Here is a 22,539-nt window from a genome sequence, read left to right as displayed (position 1 = left end):
AAAAAGGTTTCTTTTTCTTTTCTTTTTTTTTTAAATTAGAGGAAAAAATAGACCTTTTTTAAAGAACAGTGAAGAAGTAACAGCAGAGAGCAAAGAGAAAGATCGGAGAAAATAAGAATCTTTTTCGGCTCTCTCTCTCTCTCTCTCTCTCTCTCTCGCAGTCTTCGCACTCACACTCACTGCTTCCATTACTCCAAAAAAGTGAGCTTTTTCCCCCGATCATCTTCTTTGCATCTAATGGGGTTCTTCTTCTGTGTCACTATAGAATCTGACTAACTTTTAGTAACTCAAAGTTTTGTTTTTTTTTTTCTTCTCCTCGAGCTCTGTGTTCTGATCTTTGCTTATGTAAGTGTATGCTCTGGCTTAAGTTTTTTTTTTTTTTTGTTTCTGACTATAAGACATGATTTCTGACTAGTTGTAATTACATTTATGGCGCATTTTGATTATTTCCTGTGGTATTTGTCCCCTTTTTTTTTGTTCTTGTTCCGGCATGGGTTTTTGTCTTTTTTTGATAAATATAAGCTGTTCAAGGTTTTGATAAATTTGTTCATCTGATTCCAGATTTAGAGTCTCCACCACTTTTTAATATTCTTCATTATGCATCTTCTATGTCAATAATATCTTCTTTAGATTTGGGGTCTAGAGTATGAGATCTGCTGGTTCTGTTCTCAGTTTTTTGGCTACAAAAAAAAAAAAAAAACGAAACTTTTACTCGAGATTTTTTTGGTTTCTTGTAATGTTTGAAATTAATGAACTTTGATATAAAGATTTGGTCTTGTGTGAATCAGATGAATTCATTGATTGATCAAAGTTCTGATCTTTGATGTCTTCTTTGTGTTTCAGACATTGCACCTCCTTGTAGAGAAACCCAAGAGATAATGGTATCAAGATCTTATTCCAACCTCTTGGATCTTGCTTCTGGAAACTTCCATTCGTTTTCCCGGGAAAAGAAGAGGTTTCCAAGAGTAGCAACTGTCACAGGTGTCTTATCTGAGCTAGATGATGATAACAACAGCAACAGTGTCTGCTCTGATGCTCCTTCTTCCGTCACGCAAGATCGAATCATCATAGTTGGGAACCAGCTTCCTATTAAATCACATCGAAACTCTGCTGGTAAACTGAGCTTTAGTTGGGACAATGACTCGCTTCTCTTGCAGCTTAAAGACGGTATGCGTGAAGACATGGAAGTTGTCTACATTGGTTGTCTTAAAGAACAAATCGATACAGTTGAGCAAGATGATGTTTCTCAAAGGTTGCTTGAGAATTTCAAATGCGTTCCTGCCTATATCTCACCTGAGCTATTCACCAAGTACTATCATGGATTCTGTAAGCAACATCTATGGCCTTTGTTTCACTACATGCTTCCTTTAACGCCTGATCTTGGAGGTAGATTTGATCGTTCGTTATGGCAAGCTTACCTTTCGGTTAACAAGATCTTTGCGGATAAAGTGATGGAAGTGATTAGTCCTGATGATGATTTTGTTTGGGTTCATGACTATCACTTAATGGTTTTGCCTACTTTCTTGAGGAAGAGGTTTAATAGAGTAAAGCTTGGTTTTTTCCTTCATAGCCCGTTCCCTTCTTCTGAGATATACCGTACTCTTCCAGTGAGAAACGAGCTCTTACGCGCACTCCTCAACGCAGATTTGATTGGGTTTCATACCTTTGACTATGCTAGACACTTTCTTTCTTGCTGCAGCAGGATGCTTGGTTTATCATATCAGTCCAAACGTGGAACCATAGGGCTAGAGTACTATGGTCGAACGGTAAGCATCAAGATTCTTCCTGTCGGGATCCATATCAGTCAGCTTCAGTCGATTTTAAACCTCCCTGAGACTCAAACCAAAGTTGCTGAGCTAAGAGACCAGTTCTTGAATCAAAAAGTTCTTCTCGGTGTAGATGACATGGACATCTTCAAAGGAATCAGCCTCAAACTCTTGGCGATGGAACAACTTCTCACACAGCATCCGGAGAAGCGAGGTCAAGTGGTGCTTGTCCAGATTGCAAACCCTGCAAGAGGTCGTGGTAAAGACGTTCAGGAGGTTCAGTCTGAAACTGAGGCCACGGTTAAAAGGATTAATGAAATGTTTGGAAGGCCAGGTTACCAACCTGTCGTTCTGATTGATACACCGCTTCAGTTCTTTGAGAGGATTGCTTACTATGTGATTGCAGAGTGTTGTCTTGTTACAGCGGTAAGAGATGGTATGAATCTTATACCTTATGAGTACATTATCTGCAGACAAGGAAATCCGAAACTCAATGAGATTATAGGCCTTGAACCTTCTGCATCAAAGAAGAGTATGCTCGTTGTCTCTGAGTTTATCGGATGTTCTCCTTCTTTAAGCGGCGCCATTAGAGTGAATCCATGGAACATAGATGCTGTGACTGAAGCCATGGACTATGCATTGATAGTTTCAGAAGCAGAGAAGCAGATGCGTCACGAGAAGCACTACAAATATGTGAGCACACATGATGTTGCGTATTGGGCGCGCAGCTTTATACAGGATCTTGAAAGGGCTTGCGGTGATCATGTGAGGAAGAGGTGTTGGGGGATAGGTTTCGGGTTAGGGTTTCGAGTTGTGGCGCTTGATCCAAGTTTTAAAAAGCTCTCGATTGAGCACATTGTCTCAGCTTATAAGAGAACCAAGAACCGAGCCATTTTGTTGGATTATGATGGCACAATGGTACAGCCAGGGTCCATTAGGACAACACCAACCCGCGAAACAATCGAAATCTTGAATAATCTGTCTAGTGATCCCAAGAATATCGTGTACCTCGTCAGCGGGAAAGACAGAAATACGCTAACTGAATGGTTTTCTTCATGTGATAATCTTGGTTTGGGTGCAGAGCACGGATACTTCATAAGGTAACACTTGGTTTCACATGTTCCTTATATCACTAAGAGCACTCAAAAAGATCGTAAAGTTTATATTTTCCTTATCTTCTTGAATTTCATTAAGATAACTTGAAAATATCAATCTTTTCGTTTCGATATAAAGTTACACTTTTTTCATATGAGGGTTCTTGAATTTCATATCTAGCTTACATATTGGAGTTGCTTTCTTATCTTCTTGAATCGCTAAGAGCACTTGATAAAAGTCAATCTTTTGGATAAAAAAGTTATTTGGATTATTGCAAAGTCAATCTTTTGGATAAAAAAGTTATTTGGATTATTGCACATGGGACTGCTGCTTTCATATCCTTTTCTCAGTCTCATTATAGAAAAGATGGATGTTTTGGATATAAAGTTTTGATATTTTTGTTCATAATGGGGACAGGCCAAATGATGGAACAGACTGGGAAACGTCAAGTTTGGTATCGGGTTTTGAATGGAAACAAATAGCAGAGCCAGTGATGAGACTGTACACAGAGACTACAGATGGATCAACAATAGAGACTAAAGAGACTGCACTCGTTTGGAATTACCAATTTGCAGATCCTGATTTTGGATCTTGTCAAGCCAAAGAGCTTATGGAACACCTCGAAAGCGTGCTTACCAATGATCCAGTCTCTGTCAAGACTGGACAACAACTCGTTGAAGTTAAACCACAGGTCAGATATGTTCAAAGAGTTGGTCTATTATTGTCTGTTTTCTGATTTTCTCATTTCAAATCTCTCAAGTCTATTATCATTGTTGTTCCGATATCAGGGTGTGAACAAAGGTCTTGTGGCGGAGAGACTTATAACAACGATGCAAGAAAAAGGGAAACTTTTGGATTTCATTCTCTGCGTTGGTGATGATCGGTCCGATGAAGATATGTTTGAGGTGATAATGAGTGCAAAAGATGGCCCGGCTTTGTCTCCTGTGGCTGAGATCTTTGCTTGCACCGTTGGTCAAAAGCCAAGCAAAGCAAAATACTATTTAGACGATACGGCAGAGATAATCAGAATGCTTGAAGGTCTAGCCACCTCTAACGCACCTATCTCTGATCAAATCGGTTCAATAGCTGCTGTTTCGACGAAAGATCTGTTTTAAGGATTTGTGAACAAAAAAGTTTTAATGGGTTTGTTGTTGTGATTTGTGAATGGTTTTCAAATATAATGGATTAAGGTAAGCAAATCTTTTTGTGTCACCGGACAAGAATAGATACGAATCCACTTTATATCATTATCTGAGAGAGGATGAGAAAGGAGTTAGCAAAATATTTCTTAGATAAATAAGATGTAGAACCAAATTATAGTTTGACACTAGATATAATCAGGACTATTAGAGAGACAACCATAGTAGAGTGGTGGTTAAGACAAAATATAGGATCCCGCATTCATTTGATCTCGAAGACAGGAGGGGGCATCTGGATCTCCTGCGCGGATGAGGATACGGAATAATTGATTTCAAAGGAAGTGGTGCCAAATTTTCAAAGAATGGAGATATAACACAAGTGTCTGAGGAGAGGCACATAATGGCATTTTTCCTTGGATAATATTTGAAAAGTCTGTTATGGTTATCATAGAAGACAAGATTCCCTTGCTTAGAAACCGACACCGGGGTGAACCACCTGTTATGTCTTTCCTGAGAAACAACTCTGTTATCTAAATGTATGGAGTAAGTCTTGGTCCATCTTTTGACTTCTGTATCCATGCTCCAAATCTCTAGTTTCCATTCAGCCTTAGTATAGGTATTGGCTATGGCCAGGCGATCATCAAGGTTCACTATATTGGTTTCTTGCATGACACTCATAACCGGAACTGAGACGTTATGGAACTCTTCTTTGTCAAGATCCAAAGCTAGTATCTTCCAAACCGTCCCAATAGTGTTGTGTAACCAGTAAATCGATCCATTCACACACACGGATCCTTTTACGGCAAAGACCTTACAAGGAGGTGGACTCAACATCCGCCATTCACCAGTTTCAACATCAAGAACACTATACTCCACCTCAGGATCGCGTACACTAGTTTTACCGAAAAATAATAAACACATCTTCACTACTTTATAGTTGCCCGTAACTCTGTCCTTACCAAATCCAATTGCCCAATTTCTCGGAGAGAAAGCCGAAGATTCTCCGATTATGGTTCCAAATCCAAAGCCGTATCGTCGGAGTTGTCTTGTCCAAGGGTTCAAAACGTCGATCCAATATGGTTCGAGGATGCAGACCAAACCGTAGCAAGTCAACGAGGGTCGTGTGGTGTTGTAATGCAGATATACTATCTGTTCGCCACCTTTGAACCACGACCCCTGGAGTAGCCTAGGCTCCCTGCTGCAGTCGCAGTTGTAAGTAGCCAGGATTTTGCGGTTCTTTTGAAGACTCATTCGTCTCTCCACGAACGTCTTCGATTCAAGAATTGCTTTCCATCGTCTTGAGACGCTTTTCGATATGAGAATCGATTTCAAAGGAAGTCGAAGGAATATATCTTCCAGTAGATCGGTCACTATGTAGATCGAACTAGGGTTTTTCTCTTCTTCCTCCATTTTTGGCTCTGCTTTCTTTTTCCTTTGTTAGTCTTTTTTTAGAGATATGCATTTCCTTATTGGTAAATAGTATAGCTTTTATAAAACTTGCGAATCAAGTTAGGATTTTTTATCGGTCAATGTTCCCTCTCAATTAATATATAGAGTTGTTTGATTGGATGTATAGACTGAAATCTGAATGTTATTATTATATGGGGAGATAGATAACTAAAGGTGATGATTACAAAACGTGTTTCTTTACACAACAACCAAACCAAATAAGAATAAAAACAATCATTCTTTGACAAAAACAGAACTTTAAAATCAATAATTAAGAACAAAAAGAATTAATAATATTAATCGAAAATCTTGTATATGTATGTATTGTCTTTAAAATTATAAGTATACGACCCGCACAAAATCCAGCTTTTACCATGGGAGGGGTGACGATGTGGGTGACGTTAAGCTGCAGATTTAATAGTTAAACTCTGTTAATAAACCTTTTTATTTGAGAAAGTTATTGTATTATTACATACAAATATCATATACTATAAATTAATGTGGAAAAAAAAAAGCTTACTCTAAGAAACTTTTCCAGCAAGAATCACTCGATTCATCATCATCAAGGAACTTCTCCCAGTCTTCTAGGACATCTAAACCGGGTGAGTGCTGAACCGTACCAGGATGGATGAAATCGGATTCTACAGGAGAAACCGATACCGAACCAGAAGATGGGATTTCACGTGATTGATCACCATAGTAGCCCATCATCATACCGGTTCCGGTGTGATCATTTGCCTCGGGGGTAGTACTATTACCAGGTTTTGCTGCCTTTAAACTCTCTTCAGAAACCGTAATCAAACCAGGAAGCTGGTTATCTTCAAAACCATCCCAAACCTCAGGAGTGATTCCACTTTGGTTTATGAAAACCTGTTGTCCAGCCGTAGTATCCGGTTTAGGATTCACTGAATTGGTATTGAAGCTACTGACTACCGGTTCCGGTTTGGGATTCACTGAAGTGGTGTTGAAGCTATTGATGTTTGGTACGGCTTTGGGGGTTATGATTTGAAGCATTTTGTGAATCAATTGGAGTTTGAGAAGATCCTCCAAAGCAGTAGTACTATTGTTGAAGAGGTTATTATTGTTACCAAATTGGCCATTGTTGATCGCCACGGCGAGCATTTGAGAAACATCGAGGATAGGGCCAAGCTCGTTGGTTCTTGGCTCGTGTGTTATTGGATCAATCCCCATTTGCAACAACTTCTTCCTCATATGAGTGTTCCAATAGTTTTTTATTTCATTATCGGTTCTTCCTGGAAGATGACCCGCAATTTTAGACCATCTGTATAGTAAAATTTAATTTCAAACGTTAATAAAATGAACCAATCAAAAATTAACCTTTTTGTGTATGGTTAGAAAATCCCGAAAAATAGCATTAAAATTTTGATAGAAAAAAAATGTCTTACTTGTTGCCAAGAAGGGCATGGAGTCTAACGATGGTACTCTCTTCTTCATCGGAGAACTTGCCTCGCCGGATATCAGGCCGGAGATAATTCATCCACCGGAGTCGACAGCTCTTGCCGCAGCGGTTAAGTCCAGCATGCTTAGGAAGGGACCGCCAGTTCCCATAACCATTCTCGTTTATATAAGCGGTGAGCTTATCATCTTCTTCTTGCATCCACGGTCCTTTCTTCACGCCTTTGTCTTGATCGCAACACGGTGATCTTCCCATTTTTGTTGATAGATGATTATCTTTTGATCAAGAACCCTAACTTATATCAAGAGGTTTTTGAAGATATGTTGATCTTTATTTGTTTGGTCGCTCCCTACGATTAAGTTTGAATGTATATATAGATATGCGCAAAGGAGCCATGACATAACTAAAGTAAAGTTGTGGATGCATTCGTCAGAATTCTATGTAAATATTATTTTTTTCATAGTGTGTCATAAGTCTGCAATATATGAGTCATTCAACGAATAAGTTAAATAACTAACAAAATCAAGATTAGGTAACGATAATATGATATGTGTCATGGCGTTCGAACTTCCAAGAGTAATTCGTGGGTTCAAAGTAAAAATGATTATATAAAAGAATAAGAGTAATTAATTGTTAATGGATGTTGTTATTGTGGGTTAGATGTATAAAATATTTGCCCTAGCTATATTAGAAAAAAAAAATACAGATAAAAAATACGTGATGAATTTGTTACGGACTGTTACTTGTAGATACAAATTACATTAAACAAACTAGATATATATAGTTTGGAACCATTTCTTATCTTTTTTTTTAACAAATTATACAAATTACATTAACAATATCACCATTTTTGTTCAATAAAATACCAAAGTAGATAATTGACTCATTTCCTTAATCTGAACTCAAACTAATCTTGTTGTAAATATTCAAATTTGAAAAATGTAACAGTTTTGAATATTTTTAATATGTTAAAAGCCTAAAAAAATAAAGTTTTTTTTGCTTAAATGCATGATTGTAACTAAAACTTGTTAACTACTTTTCTTGAATTGTATATACAATGAAGTAATATTTAATTGAAAAGCAAAAATATGTTCTCATTGCAAAGTTCATCAAAATTGGAATCTTGTATTTATCATTATGTGATTGCTTCCACCGCATTCAAAGAATTATCTCTACCTGCTTCAATGTCTCATGGTTGATATAATTTTCGCTTCTTCTTCCTCTCTATTTGAATTCAAACGAAGATTATTATTCTCCTCCTTGCCTACCGTTCTAAATTTCTAAGTCACAAAAAGATAACCTGTGTTAGCTAGCTATAATCAAATTTTTTTACTATAGTTGTTTAGATTTTTTGTTACGTGAAAATGTGAAAACTAAATGAAACTATCTTTATTGTAGGTTACATATATTATTTGGAATATCTGATTAATACGAGGTTTACGAAGTGAACATTAATATATAACGTAATTGGATAGTTTTTAATTTTAAATAACTTCTCTCGACGATTCCAAACATTTACTCGATAGCGTGAGGAACACATAAACTACAAAGTGGATTATACTAGAAGGTGTAGCTATAAAGTTGGTATATATATATTACGTATTATACTATTGGATCTTTGAAAAAATCTTACATATAATAGAATCTTTGTTGTCGTCAAAGTTTATGAGAATGAGAGATCGGATCACGACAAATTAGAGAAAACATGAAACGAAGTTTCCTACCGTTGGAGGAAACGTTCACCATAATTTTTAATAACGAGGTCTCACTCTCACAGAAGATCTTGATTATATACTTAATTACTACTTTCACCGTTAAATTACTGTCATGGATTAAAGGGTCAATGTGCTGCCTTGTTTCACATTGTCAAATTAAAACCAAACACTTACCAACTCTCTATTTATCTCGTTGACTATAAGAACAGTCGTATATATAGATTAAGGGTTCCATGTAAGTAGTAGCGCCATATAGTATAAAATTCAATTGCAATATTTATTTGACATTGTCAACGAGTAGAGAGATAAGACAAGGCTTAAAATTTTATGTAATGTTATTGTTACGCGGCTTACGCCACAGGCGTATAGATAATACATGAATTAAATGACATTACAATGGCCATTGAATTAACATCATAATTCAGTGACTTCATTTTTTCGGTCAGTATTGAAAATATTAATTCGAGTCCAAATTAACACATAAACTAAGGCATCCTTGAATTCAGAATAAATACTTAAAACCCGACCTCCTTTATCGCATCAGAACTCATAGTTTTTTTTTTTTTTGATAGGAGTCAGAACTCATAGTTATTGTACGTTTAAAGTCCAAACATTATATAAACTCTTTACATTGCCATAACAAGACAATATCCTTTTATTTTGAATTATAAAGATTGTCTTTTGAGTTTTGAAAAGATTTCAATACACATTGAGAACTTTTAGAAGGTGTTTTGAGGATAAAATATCTCTTAATTAGAAGCTATCTATATAATGGGTTAGATATTGGGTTAACATGGTAAATTACTTATCAGTCTTTCGCATATATCACGAGTTAGTTTCCGCACATGTAATTCTCTAATAGTCTGCTTCTTTACTCTGCTTCCTTTTTTTCCTCTGTTTTAACATATCAATTTTCACATTATAATTATGTATTACTTCCTTTTCTTTTTAGTTAAGTTTTTTCTTTTCTAAGTTAGAATAGGCTTTGTATTCTCTATATTAGAGAACAACCTATTACGATGTAAGACACCTTATTATTGAATTATAATCAAAAGCTTTTAAACTCTAAAACTTCCTTGTTACGGCAGAATTTATGAGTTCTCAACGCATCAAGAGGACATTGTTCTTGGGAATTCTTTGACTAAACAAGGACTTTGTGTTATCGTAGCTACTGCTACACCAGTTGGTATCAGATTCCAGTGCTTTGATTTCTCAATTAAAGTTCGATCCAACATTACCTATCACCATCTCGATGGCGCCACGCAAAAACATCACCATGGAAGATCAACAAGAAGAGTTTCGACAGACCTTGGAGACTTTTACGGCGGGTTTACAAGAGGCTCTGAAACTAGCAGTCACAAACGCGTTGACGATGGTGTTACAACAGCAGCAACAACAGAACTAGAACCGTAATCCATGGGAGGAGAATGTTTATCATGACTCCGATGACGAGATCGTCGACAATGTGTTTGCAGCCCCACTGGGCCGAGACCATTATCAACAAATTCGTCTTCACCGCAACAACAACCCAAACAACAATACCTCGTTAGCTGCTCGTTGGGAATCCGGCTTCAAGCTCGAAACTCCAGAATTTTCAGGGAGTCTTAAAGCAGAGGAGTTTCTTGATTGGCTTAACATGGTGGAAGAAGTTTTGGACTTTAAAAAAGTCCCGGATGATGTTCGTGTCTCTCTAGTTGCAACACGGTTCAAGAGTAGAGCCATGGCATGGTGGACTCAGCTCAAAGAATCTCGACGTCGTTCAGGAAAATCAAAAATTGATTCGTGGGAAAAATTTAAAAAACATATGCGTAGAAGTTTTCTTCCTTACAACTATGAGCGCACCTTGTATACGAAGCTGCCGAATTTGCATCAAGGGTCACACACTGTGGATGAGTATGCCTCATATTTTTTTGAGATGGTTGCTCGCACTACGTTACTTGAAACAGAGGACCAACTCGTTTCTAGGTTTATTGGGGGTTTACGCACACAACTTCAAATACCGTTGCAACAGTTTAATCCGACTACAGTATCTGAGGCTCATCAACGTGCTATGGGTATGGAGACTCAATTTCGTCAAACTTGGGGATCCAATAATTCACACACTCGTTTTCAAGCTCCGCCTACAGGGGAAACTGGTTCCAGCCCACATACAGAATCTGTTTCCACACGTGCTAGTGTGTCTAAAATAGGAGCTCCTGCTGATTCTATTGCCGCTTCAAGACAACCCCGAACCAGTGCTTTGCGTTGTTATACTTGTGGGGAGAATGGTCATCGTCAAACTGCTTGCCCCAACCAGACTCGTCGCGGGTTGCTTACACAGGAGATAGAAATCACCGACGAGCCTCACTATGATGATTACTTTTCTGATCCTCACCAAGATAATGATGCTGATGTTATTGGCGGTGACACATGACATGGTTCTCAAATATTAGTTCTCCGTCGAAGTTGTCTGATGCCACGGTCTGCAAAAGAATCTTGGCTTCGTACTTCTCTGTTCCGCTCAACCTGCACAATCAACGGTAAAATTTGTAAGCTTATCATTGACTCTGGGAGCTGCACAAATGCTATCTCTGACGAAGCTATATGCAAACTGGGGATACACTCATCCGCTCATCCTTCCCCTTACCAACTTGCGTGGCTCAATAACAAAACAGATATCCGTGTTTCCAAGCAAGCATTGGTCTCTTTCTCCATTGGTTCTTACAAAGACTCTGTTCATTGTGATGTGGTGCCAATGGATGCGTGTCATTTATTGTTAGGGCGACCATGGCAATATGACCGTGATGCCAATCATCATGGCAAAGACAACACTTATAGTTTTTTGTTTGAAGGACGTACGATTACACTACTCCCTTCCAAGGAAGTCGCTGAGACATCTATACCATCAGTTTCTCCTGTCGCGTCTAAACCGTTGCAGTCGTTATATCATGGCAATCAGATATGATTTTAGCATTAATGACAACACCGTCTGGAGATAGCTCTTCTACTTCCGTTCCAACAGCTTTTCAAGAACTTTTACAACACTTTCAAGATGTTTTTCCCGAGACTTTACCTGCGGAGCTGCCACCATTACGCGATATTCAACATCGCATTGATCTTATCCCTAACGCTGTTTTGCCAAACCGACCTCATTATCGAATGAGTCCACAAGAGCATGATGAGCTTCGCCGCCAAGTCGAGGAATTATTAGTCAAAGGTCATGTTCGAGAAAGCCTAAGTCCCACCTCTGTTCCTGCATTACTTATTCCAAAGAAAGACGGGACTTGGAGAATGTGCGTTGATAGTCGCGCAATCAACAAAATTACAGTCCGTTATCGTTTTTCTATCCCTCGTTTAGATGATCTGTTGGATCAAATTGGTCATGCTTCCATATTCACTAAATTGGATCTCAAGGGTGGTTATCATCAAATTCGAATTCGTCCTGGTGATGAATGGAAAACCGCATTCAAAACGAGAGAAGGTTTATTTGAGTGGATGGTCATGCCATTTGGTCTCACAAACGCACCAAGTACTTTTATGCGGGTGATGAATCAAGCACTTCGACCCTATATTGGGAAGTTCGTTGTCGTCTATTTTGATGACATATTGATTTTTAGTGCTGATTTACAAAGCCATCTACAGCATTTGGAATATGTGCTTCTTGTGTTACGAAGTGAAAAACTTTTTGCAGCGCGACAAAAGTGTGTTTTTGGCGCTGCCCAAGTGTTTTTTCTCGGATACATTGTCTCCTCAAGAGGGTTGGAGGTTGTTCCTAGTAAGGTTGAAGCAATAAAGACTTGGTCGAAACCAAAAACTATTAGTGATGTGCGAAGTTTCCATGGCCTTGCCTCATTTTACCGGCGTTTTGTTCCTCACTTCAGTAATATTACCGCACCTCTCACAGATTGTATGAAAGGGTCGTCTTTTGTTTGGACAATGGAAGCTAATGTGGCGTGTAAAAACATCAAGGAAAAGCATATATCGGCTCATATTTTAGCTCTTCCAAATTTCTCTGTGGTATTTGAGTTACATTGTGATGCTTGCAAGCTGGGAATTGGTGCAGTCCTAAGCCAACAAGGTCGTCCAATTGCATTCTTTAGCGAAAAAATTACAGGCTCCAGAGCTCGATATAGCACCTATGACGTTGAGTTTTACGCTATTGTGCAAGCTATTAAACATTGGAGGCATTATCTTTTTCATCAAGAGTTTATTCTCTACACCGATCATGACGCTTTAAAACACTTAGGTAGCCAAGACAAGATTTCGGCTCGACATGCTTCGTGGAAAGCCTTCTTACAACAAATCACGTTTGTTATCAAACACCAGTCGGGACGGACGAACAAGGTTGCCGATGCTTTGAGTAGACATCATGCTCTTCTTGCAACATTGCAAGTTTCAGTCCCTGGGTTTGCTGCCTTCGCGGATCTGTATCCACAAGATCCTTTCTTTGGGCGTATATGGGCAGAGTTACAAGTTGGAGTGCATACTGATTATACGGTGCAAGAAGGATTTTTGTTTCGAGATCAACGACTCTGTATTCCCGAGTGCAGCTTACGACTTTGCTTAATCAAAGAGCTCCATGGAGAAGGTCATGTTGGGAGAGATCGAACACTCCAATTGGTGGCTAACTCTTATTTCTGGCCGTCCTTGTGTCGTGATGTTGCTCGATTCGTCGAACGTTGTGTGGTTTGTCAAAAATCTAAAGGTCATGCTTCTAACAGTGGGTTGTACATGCCTCTTCCAGTTCCTACTCAACCTTGGACAGATATAAGCATGGATTTTGTCTTAGGCTTACCACGAACACAACGCGACAATGATTCTATTTTTGTTATTGTTGATCGCTTTTCCAAGATGGCGTATTTCATTCTGTGTAAGAAGACAACATATGCAATTCAAGTAGCTATGTTGTTTTTTCGAGAGATTTATCGCCTTCATGGCCTCCCTTGCTCCATTGTTTCAGACAGAGATTCTCGGTTTCTTAGTCATTTTTGGCGGTCACTTTGGCGTTTGCTTCGCACCAACCTTGATATGAGCTCGGCTTATCACCCTCAATATGACGGGCAAACCGAGGTCACAAACCGTTCGTTGGGAGGTATGCTTCGTTGTCTTGTTGGAGACAACATCAAGACATGGGATGTGGTATTATGTAAGGCTGAGTTCGCTCATAACCACGCAGTTAATAGGAGTACACGCTTCAGTCCATTTCGTGTGGTGTATAGCATTGTTCCCCGTGGACCCGTGGATCTTGGTGTCACACCAGATATTACTCTTGATCATGGTCAAGCTGTGGGGTTTGTTATTGATTTATCTTTCATACATTCTCAGGTCCATGAAAATTTGCAGGTTTCGTCCGCCAAATACAAAGCTGATGCTGATCGTCATCGACGTGATGTCCAATTTCGTGTTGGTGATCTTGTTTGGGCAGTGCTGACTCGAGATCGTTATGCTCCTCGTGATTACAAAAAAACTTAAGGCTCGCAAGATAGGACCATTGGAAGTACTTGAAAAGATAAATGCAAATGCTTATCGCGTACGTCTTCTCCAAGGTGTGCGTTGCTCCGACGTGTTTAACGTGAAACACCTTGTTCCTGATTTTTCACAAGATGAACCTGAAGATTCGAGGGCGAATCTTCTTCTACCTCGGGTGACTGATGCAGGGAGCATGTAGAAGCTTTCCTCTTTACTCTGCTTCCTTTTTTTCCTCTGTTTTGACATATCAGTTTTCACATTATAATTATGTATTACTTCCTTTTCTTTTTAGTTAAGTTTCTTCTTTTCTAAGTTAGAATAGGTTTTGTATTCTCTATATAAGAGAACAACCTATTACGATGTAAGGCACCTTATTATTGAATTATAATCAAGAGCTTTTAAACTCTAAAACTTCCTTGTTACGGCAGAACTTACGAGTTCTCAACGAATCAAGAGGACATTGTTCTTGGGAATTCTTTGACTAAACAAGGACTTTGTGTTATCGTAGCTACTGCTACACCAGTTAGATACTTAGGTCATCCCCAATGGGGGTTTTAAGAGGGTTTGTTGTTGAAAGGAAGCAAAAAAAAATCAGAAAAATCAAAAAAATATAAGACCTTCCCCATCGGGGGGTTCATAGAGGAGCTCTTAGTGTTTTATTGCAAAAAAATAAATCAAAACAAAAGAAAAATTGTAAGGGAGCCTCTTATATAGTATACTCAAACCTGGTTTAAGAGACGATACATGTCACGCTTCTGTTGGACGAAGAAAATAATAGAAGGAAAAAAAGAATTTATGCATGATCGAAAGAAATTTTTTTCCTCTCTTTCTCCCGCGATAGAAGTACCGAATCGACAAAGGAAGAATCATATGTGATGCGTATCGAAGGTGATGCGTATCGGATGAGATCGAATCGACGGAGGTGATGCGTTGCGGAGGAGATTTTGCGATTAGGTAAACGAATTAGGGTTGTTTGATTTTTGATCCCAATTTAGAGTTCTTTGATTTCTGATCCTCTCTCAAGGTATCCCTTTCTCATTCTCTCTCTCTCTCTCTCTTTCATTTGATCTCAGCTATCTTTGTTTTTGCTTCGTAGATTCCTGGATTGGTGAATGACGATTTTGCTGATGTGAGAGCTATAATGGCGAATTTGGGTTCTTCATTGATGGGAATAGCAACTGCGACAGGTATGTTTGGAATTATTGATATTTGTAAGCTCTTTTGGCTCAAATTGCATAAGCACCAACACGAGATGTATATCAAAGTAGTATAATAGAACTAACCAGCTAGTAGATTTGATGTGGCAAAGAAACCAGAGTGAGGAACTCAAAGTGACGATATAATATTCAATGTTACTCAACTGATGTGCATCTATGCCATGATGTTTAAAGAAAGTCTTGAACTTGACCTTCGTTTAGGAGAGGTTTTATTTTGTTTGCTTTATGCTGATTTTTTTCACGTCACTGGTAATCAAACAAGAAAGAGTCGGATAATTCTTTTGTGTTTTAGGGGAAACATGATGAAATAGAGTCGAAGTTCCATGAGGAAAGAGCTCCAGAGGATACTAAGATGGACCAAGGAGACGACAAAACTGCAGAACGTATACTCTTTGCCTTTGTGAAGTGTAATCATTCTTCAAAAACAATTTGCTTATTTCACCGTGTTGGATTGCAGAGAAAGGAGTTCCTAGTTTCTAGTTGATACTTTCTTGTATTGCTCCATAGCATGTTTTGTTTTGAGATGCTTCCAAGGAACTGCGTAATCTTGTGCTGACCTATGCTCCACCTTGGGTTCTGTTTCTTTGTTCTCTCTCTCAGGACAGAGATTGATTGGTATCCTGGAAAATGCTTAACTCGGAAGATTCTTAAGAAGAAGCCTAAGAAAGGTGCGAAGAATGCTAAGCCAATTACCAAGACTGAAGGTTGTGAAAGCTTCTTCAACTTCTTAAATCCTCCCCAAGTTCCTGATGATGACGAAGACATTGATGAGGACAGAGTATGATATCATTTGGTTCCAAAACATGCCTTGTTTTGAATATGTTTGATCAAAATTTCTTCTAAAGCTTAATGTTCTTGGTGCAGGCTGAGGAACTTCAGAATCTGATGGAACAAGACTATGACATTGGGTTCGTATTCTTGAATAAAAACTCTTTCAGTCTAATACTTTTCCGTTTATCTTTTTACCTACTGCATAAAAGCGTGAGCTAGCATCTTTTATTGTTCATGCTGTCTCATGGTTCACTGGTGAGGCTATTGAGGGAGAGGAGTTTGAAATAGACAATGACGATATTGATGAAGACGAAGATGAGGATGAAGAAGATGATGAGGATGAGGAAGAAGAAGACGACGAAGATGAGGAGGAAGAAGTAAGCAAGACCAAAAAGAAGGTCTTGTACTGAATTCCTCTGTTTTTTTTTTGTACCTTCTTGTCATGAAATTACCTTGAGGTTGGTTACTAATTTTTTGAAATTGTTCATCATAAACCATCAAAAGTTTCCTATTAATCCTTATATGTTTAAACATTTAAACTACTTCTATTCTATTTAAAAATTTTAAATTTAAAAAAACTATATTTTCAAAAATAAGATATCCAAATTTAGATCCTACCATTGGAGGAGATAAATTTAATTAAGAGATCAAGGGTTCTTATTTTTTAAAAAGTACACAATTAATTCATAAAAAAATCAAATAGTGTATAAAATCCCCAATATACGAACCCCCAATAATCTTGCTCTAAGAGAGCCTCTTATTTAGTAGACTCGTTTATGGAATAAGAGACCATATGTATCACTTATTCGTTGGCTGAACCAATAATAGAAGAAGGAAATTTTTTTTTCTTTCGAATCGAAAATTTCTTTCATTCATCTTTTTGTCTCTCTTTCTCTCTCGATCGAAGTCCAAAATTCACAAAAGAAGGAGATTGAATGAAAGCTATGCAATCAAAGGAGATTGGGGTCAGAGGAGATCCGAAGCGGAGGAGATTGAAACTGCGGAGGGCAATCGGAGGATATTGATCTCAAACGAACAATGGTTGGTTCCTGTTTCTGAATCCACAGACCACATTTTCAGAGTTGATGAAACTTTTGACTCGGTTACCCATCTTCTTGACTCAGTGATTCGGGTTCTCCGGTGACCGAGTTTGCACTAAAGGTACCACCTTTCTTTATATTTTGTCTACTAATTTTCCCAATTTGTAGTTTCCTATGAATTAGATTCTCGAATTCGGTTAGGGTTACATGAAATTTGGGATTTTTATTATTACAAAGGGGCTTCTTGAATTGGTTTAGGACAAGTGATTGTGTTTTTTTTTTTTTTGGCGAAGAGTAGAGTTTTGCTTTTGTCTTAGATTAAATAAAATTGAGAAGAATATCCATTATGATTCTGTTCATCAAATCTCTCTGCTTTGGAATGAAGTTGTGGTTATTTAGATGAGATGAGCTAGAAAAACCAAGCTTAGGCTTCTTCTTCTACTCCTGCCAAGGTCAATTAGCAAATTCACACACGGTTTTCTCCTGAGGTTTATGGTATTCTCGTATTGGTATTGGTTTTTCAATGCCCATTTGTGATTCAGGACACTATTACTTATTTGGTATTAGCTTCACTATTTTTGATGGTATGAATGTATATATGTAAGTGAGTTAGCTTGAGAGGTTTAGAGAGCTGTTGGTGTTGGATATGTACTTCGTTTAGTTCGTTTGTTTGATCGCTTATGTATATGTAACATATTCGCTGACCAAAACTTTATACACTTGTGGTATTTTCTGAAATCTCATGGTACATACACTGCTTTTGTTTTACAGTCTGATCTTGTAAGATAGAATAATGTATTACCATTGAGCCTGAACTCGTCGTATCATGGTGTGATTGGAGGAGTAAGGAGGCTTGTTTCACGAAAAAAATGGATTGTGCTTTGTTCAACAACACAAGTGGAAACCTCTAAGGAAGAAGATCCAAAAACATGGGAAGAATGCAAAGAAGCTCTGTCTTGTTTTGATTTCAGTGTAGAGGAGAAAGACAAGATACTTGGAAAAGCGTTTGGTCATGTCCACTCACTGTATTGGACAGAAGAACGAGTGTAAGAGAATCCAAAGGTGGAAACTTTGAATTCAATGAAGCCATCTTTAGGGAAATTTTGCATTTTTAGGGAAAAAACTTTTAGAAATTTTGAGTGTTTCCTAGATCATCTCTTTCCAAAGTCCCAAAAGCATGTTGCAAGATGATTTGGTTGAGAATATTTGGGTAAAATTTGGAGAATACAATTAATCATTTTCCTTTTTTATGAATTGTACTTTTATTTTATTATGTTTTAATATTTTATATGTTTAAAATTTTATGAAATACAATAATTTTATTACCAGATATCTCAAATACAATAATTTCATATTCTAGTTCAAAATAACGAAGTTTAAGGGGACAAATAAAAAACAATAACAGGATATAGTCAAAATAGTAAAGTAGGAGGAGCTTGGGATAATATTTTCTCCTGGCCTTATCTCACTTTCTTGACGAGAAAGCATATAATTTGGTAGATGGGAAATCTTGGAAAAAACAGTTAACTTGTAAAATTATATCAACGACCAAGGGTTGTTAGTCTATACGTAATTAAATAAAGAATAAAAAGAAATAAACATATTTGCATAAAATATCCATTTGCAAAAAAGTTTCTAAAGAGTTGTCCTAGTAGCTAAATTAAAGCGAAACATCCGTGATCGTGTCTCTTGGGGACGTATATGTTTGGTTATTTCCAGCAAAACAAACAGTAAATGTCATATTGTTAGTTGTCGTTAACCAAAATGATTCAACCAAATCAAAGCACCTAACATTCACTTCTAAAGACTTAGATCAAATGCAATGGTCGATCAAGTACAACCCTAAATCACTAGGCGGATCCAACGCTATATAACCAAGAACCATTGCATTTTTTAAGCACAATGAGATAGATAACACACCACGACTCGGAATGAAATCATCTCTTAAACCACCTAAATTGATTGAATGACACGAAAAAAATACTAACATGAATCTGGATATTAATTAGAGTAGTATTATACAACAACAACGTTATTTTGGCTGATAAATAGTTAATTTTAAGAAATAAAAGGCAAAACCATTTATAAAGATTTTCAGATGTGAATGCGCGTTTTTGCATACAAACGTACAGTAGTAATAATAAATATTTTCAAATAAAAAAAAATATATTCATCAGCAAGAGTTAGGGTAGAGAAAGATTAATTTTCTTTCAAATCTCACCTTATGAGATTATAGAGAAAACAAAAAAAGAAACCCCTATCTTATTATATGCGACATTTGTTAAAAGTATCTGAGATTCAGGAAACTGCTCATTTATTTAGAAGACAAGTGTTTAAAGATTTTACTATTTGAAAAATAGAAAATTCTTTATAAATGTATATTTGTTGGGCTTTGTTTGATGATTTTAATATTTACCCGTTTGTGTACATATAGGCTGTCTAGCTAACGATTAAAATCGTATCATAAAATAATAATAACACAAGTAAGATATGCTTAAATTGTATCATAATCGTAACATGCTCTTCTCCTTAATGAAAAAGTGATACTTCGTCTACAAAAAATGTGAAAACTGTAAATGATTTCCGTTTAATAAATATTGTGTTGTGATTAACGAAATAAAACTATGTGTTCCATCGAGGTTAAAGAGAAAATAGAAATAAAATAACAACACGCTGTTTGATCTAATTAGAAAAAAACGAGTTTGGCATTTGTTTGAAACCCAAACCTTTCCTTTTTGTTGATTTTATGGAAAATTATGGTCATACTATTTTAACGTTATTCGACCACATTTACTATTTTAGTTAGAAAAAAATAATTTAACTAAACTAAATCTGGATTTAGATGCAAAAAATCTAAAAATAACTAAATATTCTCTTCTGTTAATTTCCTTATATCATCAACTCATCATGAGGTACGAAAGGGCCAATTGTTTCTTCGTCAAAATGTTGTCGTCTTAAATGTTGTTAAACTATCTAAAACAAATTGTTGTGTTATTTCCAAACGGTCAGATACAGTAGTATGTATATCTGTTTTGCCATGCACAAAAAGAAGTACTTACAATACAAATTCAATATATAGTAAATATGTTTCAATACTTACCAAGAAGAATAAAAATGAATTTCAAGAAATTTTGGTTCGGCTAAAACTAGTTTGGTTCAGTCGGTTTGTACATAAATGAAACTGAACTGGTTGCAAGAACACTATATTCCATTTGTGATTCCGTTCGGTTCAGTTATCTCGTTGGGAGTAAAAGAAAGAAAGAAAGCAATGCTGGTTTTGTCGAAAATTGAACCAGACTTGTTTTGGTCAGAGAAAAAGCCTCTTTAATTCTAGAAAGCTAAAGGGAAAGTCGAAAGAGCCCACGACCCAAGAAAAAGATAAAGCTGTGTGAGTGTGAATCACATATGCACCAGCACTATTGAAACCTTTTCTATGAACTAAGCAAACATCAAACGGTGACAAACATTAAAAAAACATCGACCATTATGTAGTAATGTAGTATGTGACTATATATCTATTTGGCTACTTCTTTCAAAACGATCGATTCCGGATCTAAATAAAATGGCATATGAACTTGAATATCGAACGTTTGGAATTTTGATATTCATGATACTTTTTAATGTTAAGATCCATATATAGAGGACTGTTTGCAATATTTAAATCGTTGAGGAACAGTTTTGAATTATTCTTCTGAGCCAATATACTGAATAGAGGTGAAGGCATGCATGAACTCGCTTCAGCTATAATAATAGGAATATCTTAAACTTATTATCGAAATTAATAAAGTTTATGAGAACCAACTTGAAAACTATTAAACTAAACTAAAGTAACCTGAAGAGTTGCACGCTGTATCTGTCTTTTTATTGCCTTTATCAAAAGAGAATCCATTTTGATCTCAATCTTACATTATCCTCTATATATAATAATGGTGTAGATAAATAAGTTTAGCCCACTAAAACTAAAGCAAACTTTTTTTTTTGCTTGTGTGCAGGATTTCAAGTACAATTCAAATACTATAAAAGCTTTTTATGATAAGCATATAAATATTTTTTTCAAGTTATTAATTTATTTTATATTTGCCTTCAAAATCCACCTTTAGTTCCATCTTTTGAATTCTTTTAAGTAACAGCAAAGTAAGTTTAATTAATATTAGTATTTTTCTCCTCTATATATATTTGTACAACAACCATTCCTCTTACACCTATCTCCACAATTTCTTGACCAAAAACAATGGCCACTTTCTCTCTGGTTTCATTCTTTTTTCTCCCCAAATGATACACATTTTGATTTTATTTAAGCCAGGACCAACGTATACGCTCACCACCATTCATATAAAAAGGTTTTGTTTGTATACATATATTCCATATATATAAGGATTTATATATAGTCGTGCCTGGCTCCCTGTATGCCACAAGAAAACATCGATTTAGTTACAAAATCGATCACTAGTGGCGTACAGAGTAGTCAAGCATGACCAAAACTTTTCTTGATATATAAGTACTGTGTCTCGATAAAACAGCTACGTACTATGCATGGATGGTACGTCTAATTGTCTATAAGCTTTCTGTTATATATATATGCATGGATATTGGATTGTGTTTGGGTCTCGAGTGTTCTTTTTTTGTGGTACTCATATCTTCATCATTTTTCAAACATTCTTATTTTAGCAATGTTCCATTCGTTTTAGTAATCAAGAAAAAAACGCTAACGGTTTGATATTCATTTTGTTTGCAATTATTTATGGCGGTCAAAAGTACGTTGAACAATCGTTGAGTTTGTCGGCAAAATTTTATTTTAGCACGTTGAAGAAATAAGCATCAATCCCTCTTGTTTTGTTTTGTATAATCATATACTGTATAACTAAGCGCCCTTAAATTTTAGTTTTTTTAATCAATTATAATCGGTTCAGATCTTCTAAGTTCTAACTATGGCATCGATCACTCAACAATATAATCGGTTGGCTCTATCTAACAATAACAACTCCAATCCGCTCTATCTAACAATACCATATCTGTTTAATCACTCCGAAATAAATTTTCATAAAAGCTGTGAATTACCGTATTTATGTTGTATCTTACCGGTTCAATTTTCATTCATTTTGTTATATCCCCTTACAATAATAGCCTTAGCAGGTGGATACAAATACATCGTTCAGGACCTGCCAGCTCATCAGTCATCAAGAGGTTCTAAGCCTGCTCAAAGTTTTAGAGTGATGCTTTTTTTCCTCCGAGCGGGTTTTAGAAGACATTGCATGCGATGTGTTGTATTGTCTCACTTGTGTGACAGAAGAAACAGAGAACACAACACATCTGCCTCGCCTTTTCATACATTTGTGTCCTTCCCAAATTTTTACTCTTTTTTGTTTTTTTAATGTTTCTTTCCTCAAAATCATCGACACTGATTAGAGACGATATATACTTCTAGAGGTTTGTATGTAATTAAGAAAATTAATCAATATTTACAAATTGTATTATTATAATA

General features: G+C 36.6%; 4 protein-coding genes and 1 long non-coding RNA gene across 6 annotated transcripts; 3 read left to right on the top strand and 2 right to left on the bottom strand.

Moving 5' to 3' along the window:
* LOC109124714 (alpha,alpha-trehalose-phosphate synthase [UDP-forming] 5) lies at nt 1-4,073 on the top strand. 2 transcript variants are annotated; one of them, XM_010441641.2, is made up of 4 exons: nt 1-201; nt 844-2,866; nt 3,279-3,552; nt 3,650-4,073. In XM_010441641.2, the coding sequence occupies exons 2-4, from the start codon at nt 879-881 to the stop codon at nt 3,974-3,976; spliced, it is 2,589 nt and encodes an 862-aa protein (XP_010439943.1). In that variant the 5' UTR covers nt 1-201; nt 844-878; the 3' UTR covers nt 3,977-4,073. The 2 variants fall into 2 exon arrangements, with proteins under 2 accessions (XP_010439943.1, XP_010439944.1); XM_010441642.2 differs by lacking the exon at nt 1-201 and adding an exon at nt 215-345.
* LOC104727953 (putative F-box protein At4g17780) lies at nt 4,208-5,410 on the bottom strand. The gene has a single exon (XM_010447003.1). The coding sequence runs from the start codon at nt 5,408-5,410 to the stop codon at nt 4,208-4,210; it is 1,203 nt and encodes a 400-aa protein (XP_010445305.1).
* On the bottom strand, nt 5,726-7,189 carry LOC104723304 (transcription factor MYB39-like). Its single transcript, XM_010441640.2, has 3 exons — nt 6,856-7,189; nt 5,970-6,731; nt 5,726-5,855 (listed from the first exon to the last, which is right to left on the bottom strand). The coding sequence occupies exons 1-3, from the start codon at nt 7,119-7,121 to the stop codon at nt 5,819-5,821; spliced, it is 1,065 nt and encodes a 354-aa protein (XP_010439942.1). The 5' UTR covers nt 7,122-7,189; the 3' UTR covers nt 5,726-5,818.
* On the top strand, nt 9,834-10,994 carry LOC104727952. The gene is made up of 2 exons (XM_010447002.1): nt 9,834-9,909; nt 10,057-10,994. The coding sequence occupies exons 1-2, from the start codon at nt 9,834-9,836 to the stop codon at nt 10,992-10,994; spliced, it is 1,014 nt and encodes a 337-aa protein (XP_010445304.1).
* LOC104723303 lies at nt 21,221-22,539 on the top strand. The gene is made up of 2 exons (XR_757320.2): nt 21,221-21,597; nt 22,191-22,539. It is a non-coding gene; the product is annotated as an uncharacterized LOC104723303 (long non-coding RNA).

Source organism: Camelina sativa, chromosome 11 (assembly GCF_000633955.1).
Source record: "Camelina sativa cultivar DH55 chromosome 11, Cs, whole genome shotgun sequence".
In the NCBI taxonomy this organism is placed as follows: domain Eukaryota; kingdom Viridiplantae; phylum Streptophyta; class Magnoliopsida; order Brassicales; family Brassicaceae; genus Camelina; species Camelina sativa.
This window is presented reverse-complemented; position numbering and strand designations above follow the sequence as displayed.

Bases quoted from the DNA above. Each gene is read 5' to 3' on its own strand.
- LOC109124714 (XM_010441641.2), top strand. From the start codon at position 879: ATGGTATCAAGATCTTATTCCAACCTCTTGGATCTTGCTTCTGGAAAC. The intron at 2,867-3,278 runs GTAACACTTGGT...TAATGGGGACAG, and splicing joins GAGCACGGATACTTCATAAG to GCCAAATGATGGAACAGACT. The intron at 3,553-3,649 runs GTCAGATATGTT...TTCCGATATCAG, and splicing joins TCGTTGAAGTTAAACCACAG to GGTGTGAACAAAGGTCTTGT.
- LOC104727952 (XM_010447002.1), top strand. From the start codon at position 9,834: ATGGCGCCACGCAAAAACATCACCATGGAAGATCAACAAGAAGAGTTT. The intron at 9,910-10,056 runs GTTTACAAGAGG...ATGTGTTTGCAG, and splicing joins CTTGGAGACTTTTACGGCGG to CCCCACTGGGCCGAGACCAT.
- LOC104727953 (XM_010447003.1), bottom strand. From the start codon at position 5,410: ATGGAGGAAGAAGAGAAAAACCCTAGTTCGATCTACATAGTGACCGAT.
- LOC104723304 (XM_010441640.2), bottom strand. From the start codon at position 7,121: ATGGGAAGATCACCGTGTTGCGATCAAGACAAAGGCGTGAAGAAAGGA. The intron at 6,732-6,855 runs GTAAGACATTTT...TTTACTATACAG, and splicing joins CATGCCCTTCTTGGCAACAA to ATGGTCTAAAATTGCGGGTC. The intron at 5,856-5,969 runs GTAAGCTTTTTT...TTAAATCTGCAG, and splicing joins TGCTGGAAAAGTTTCTTAGA to CTTAACGTCACCCACATCGT.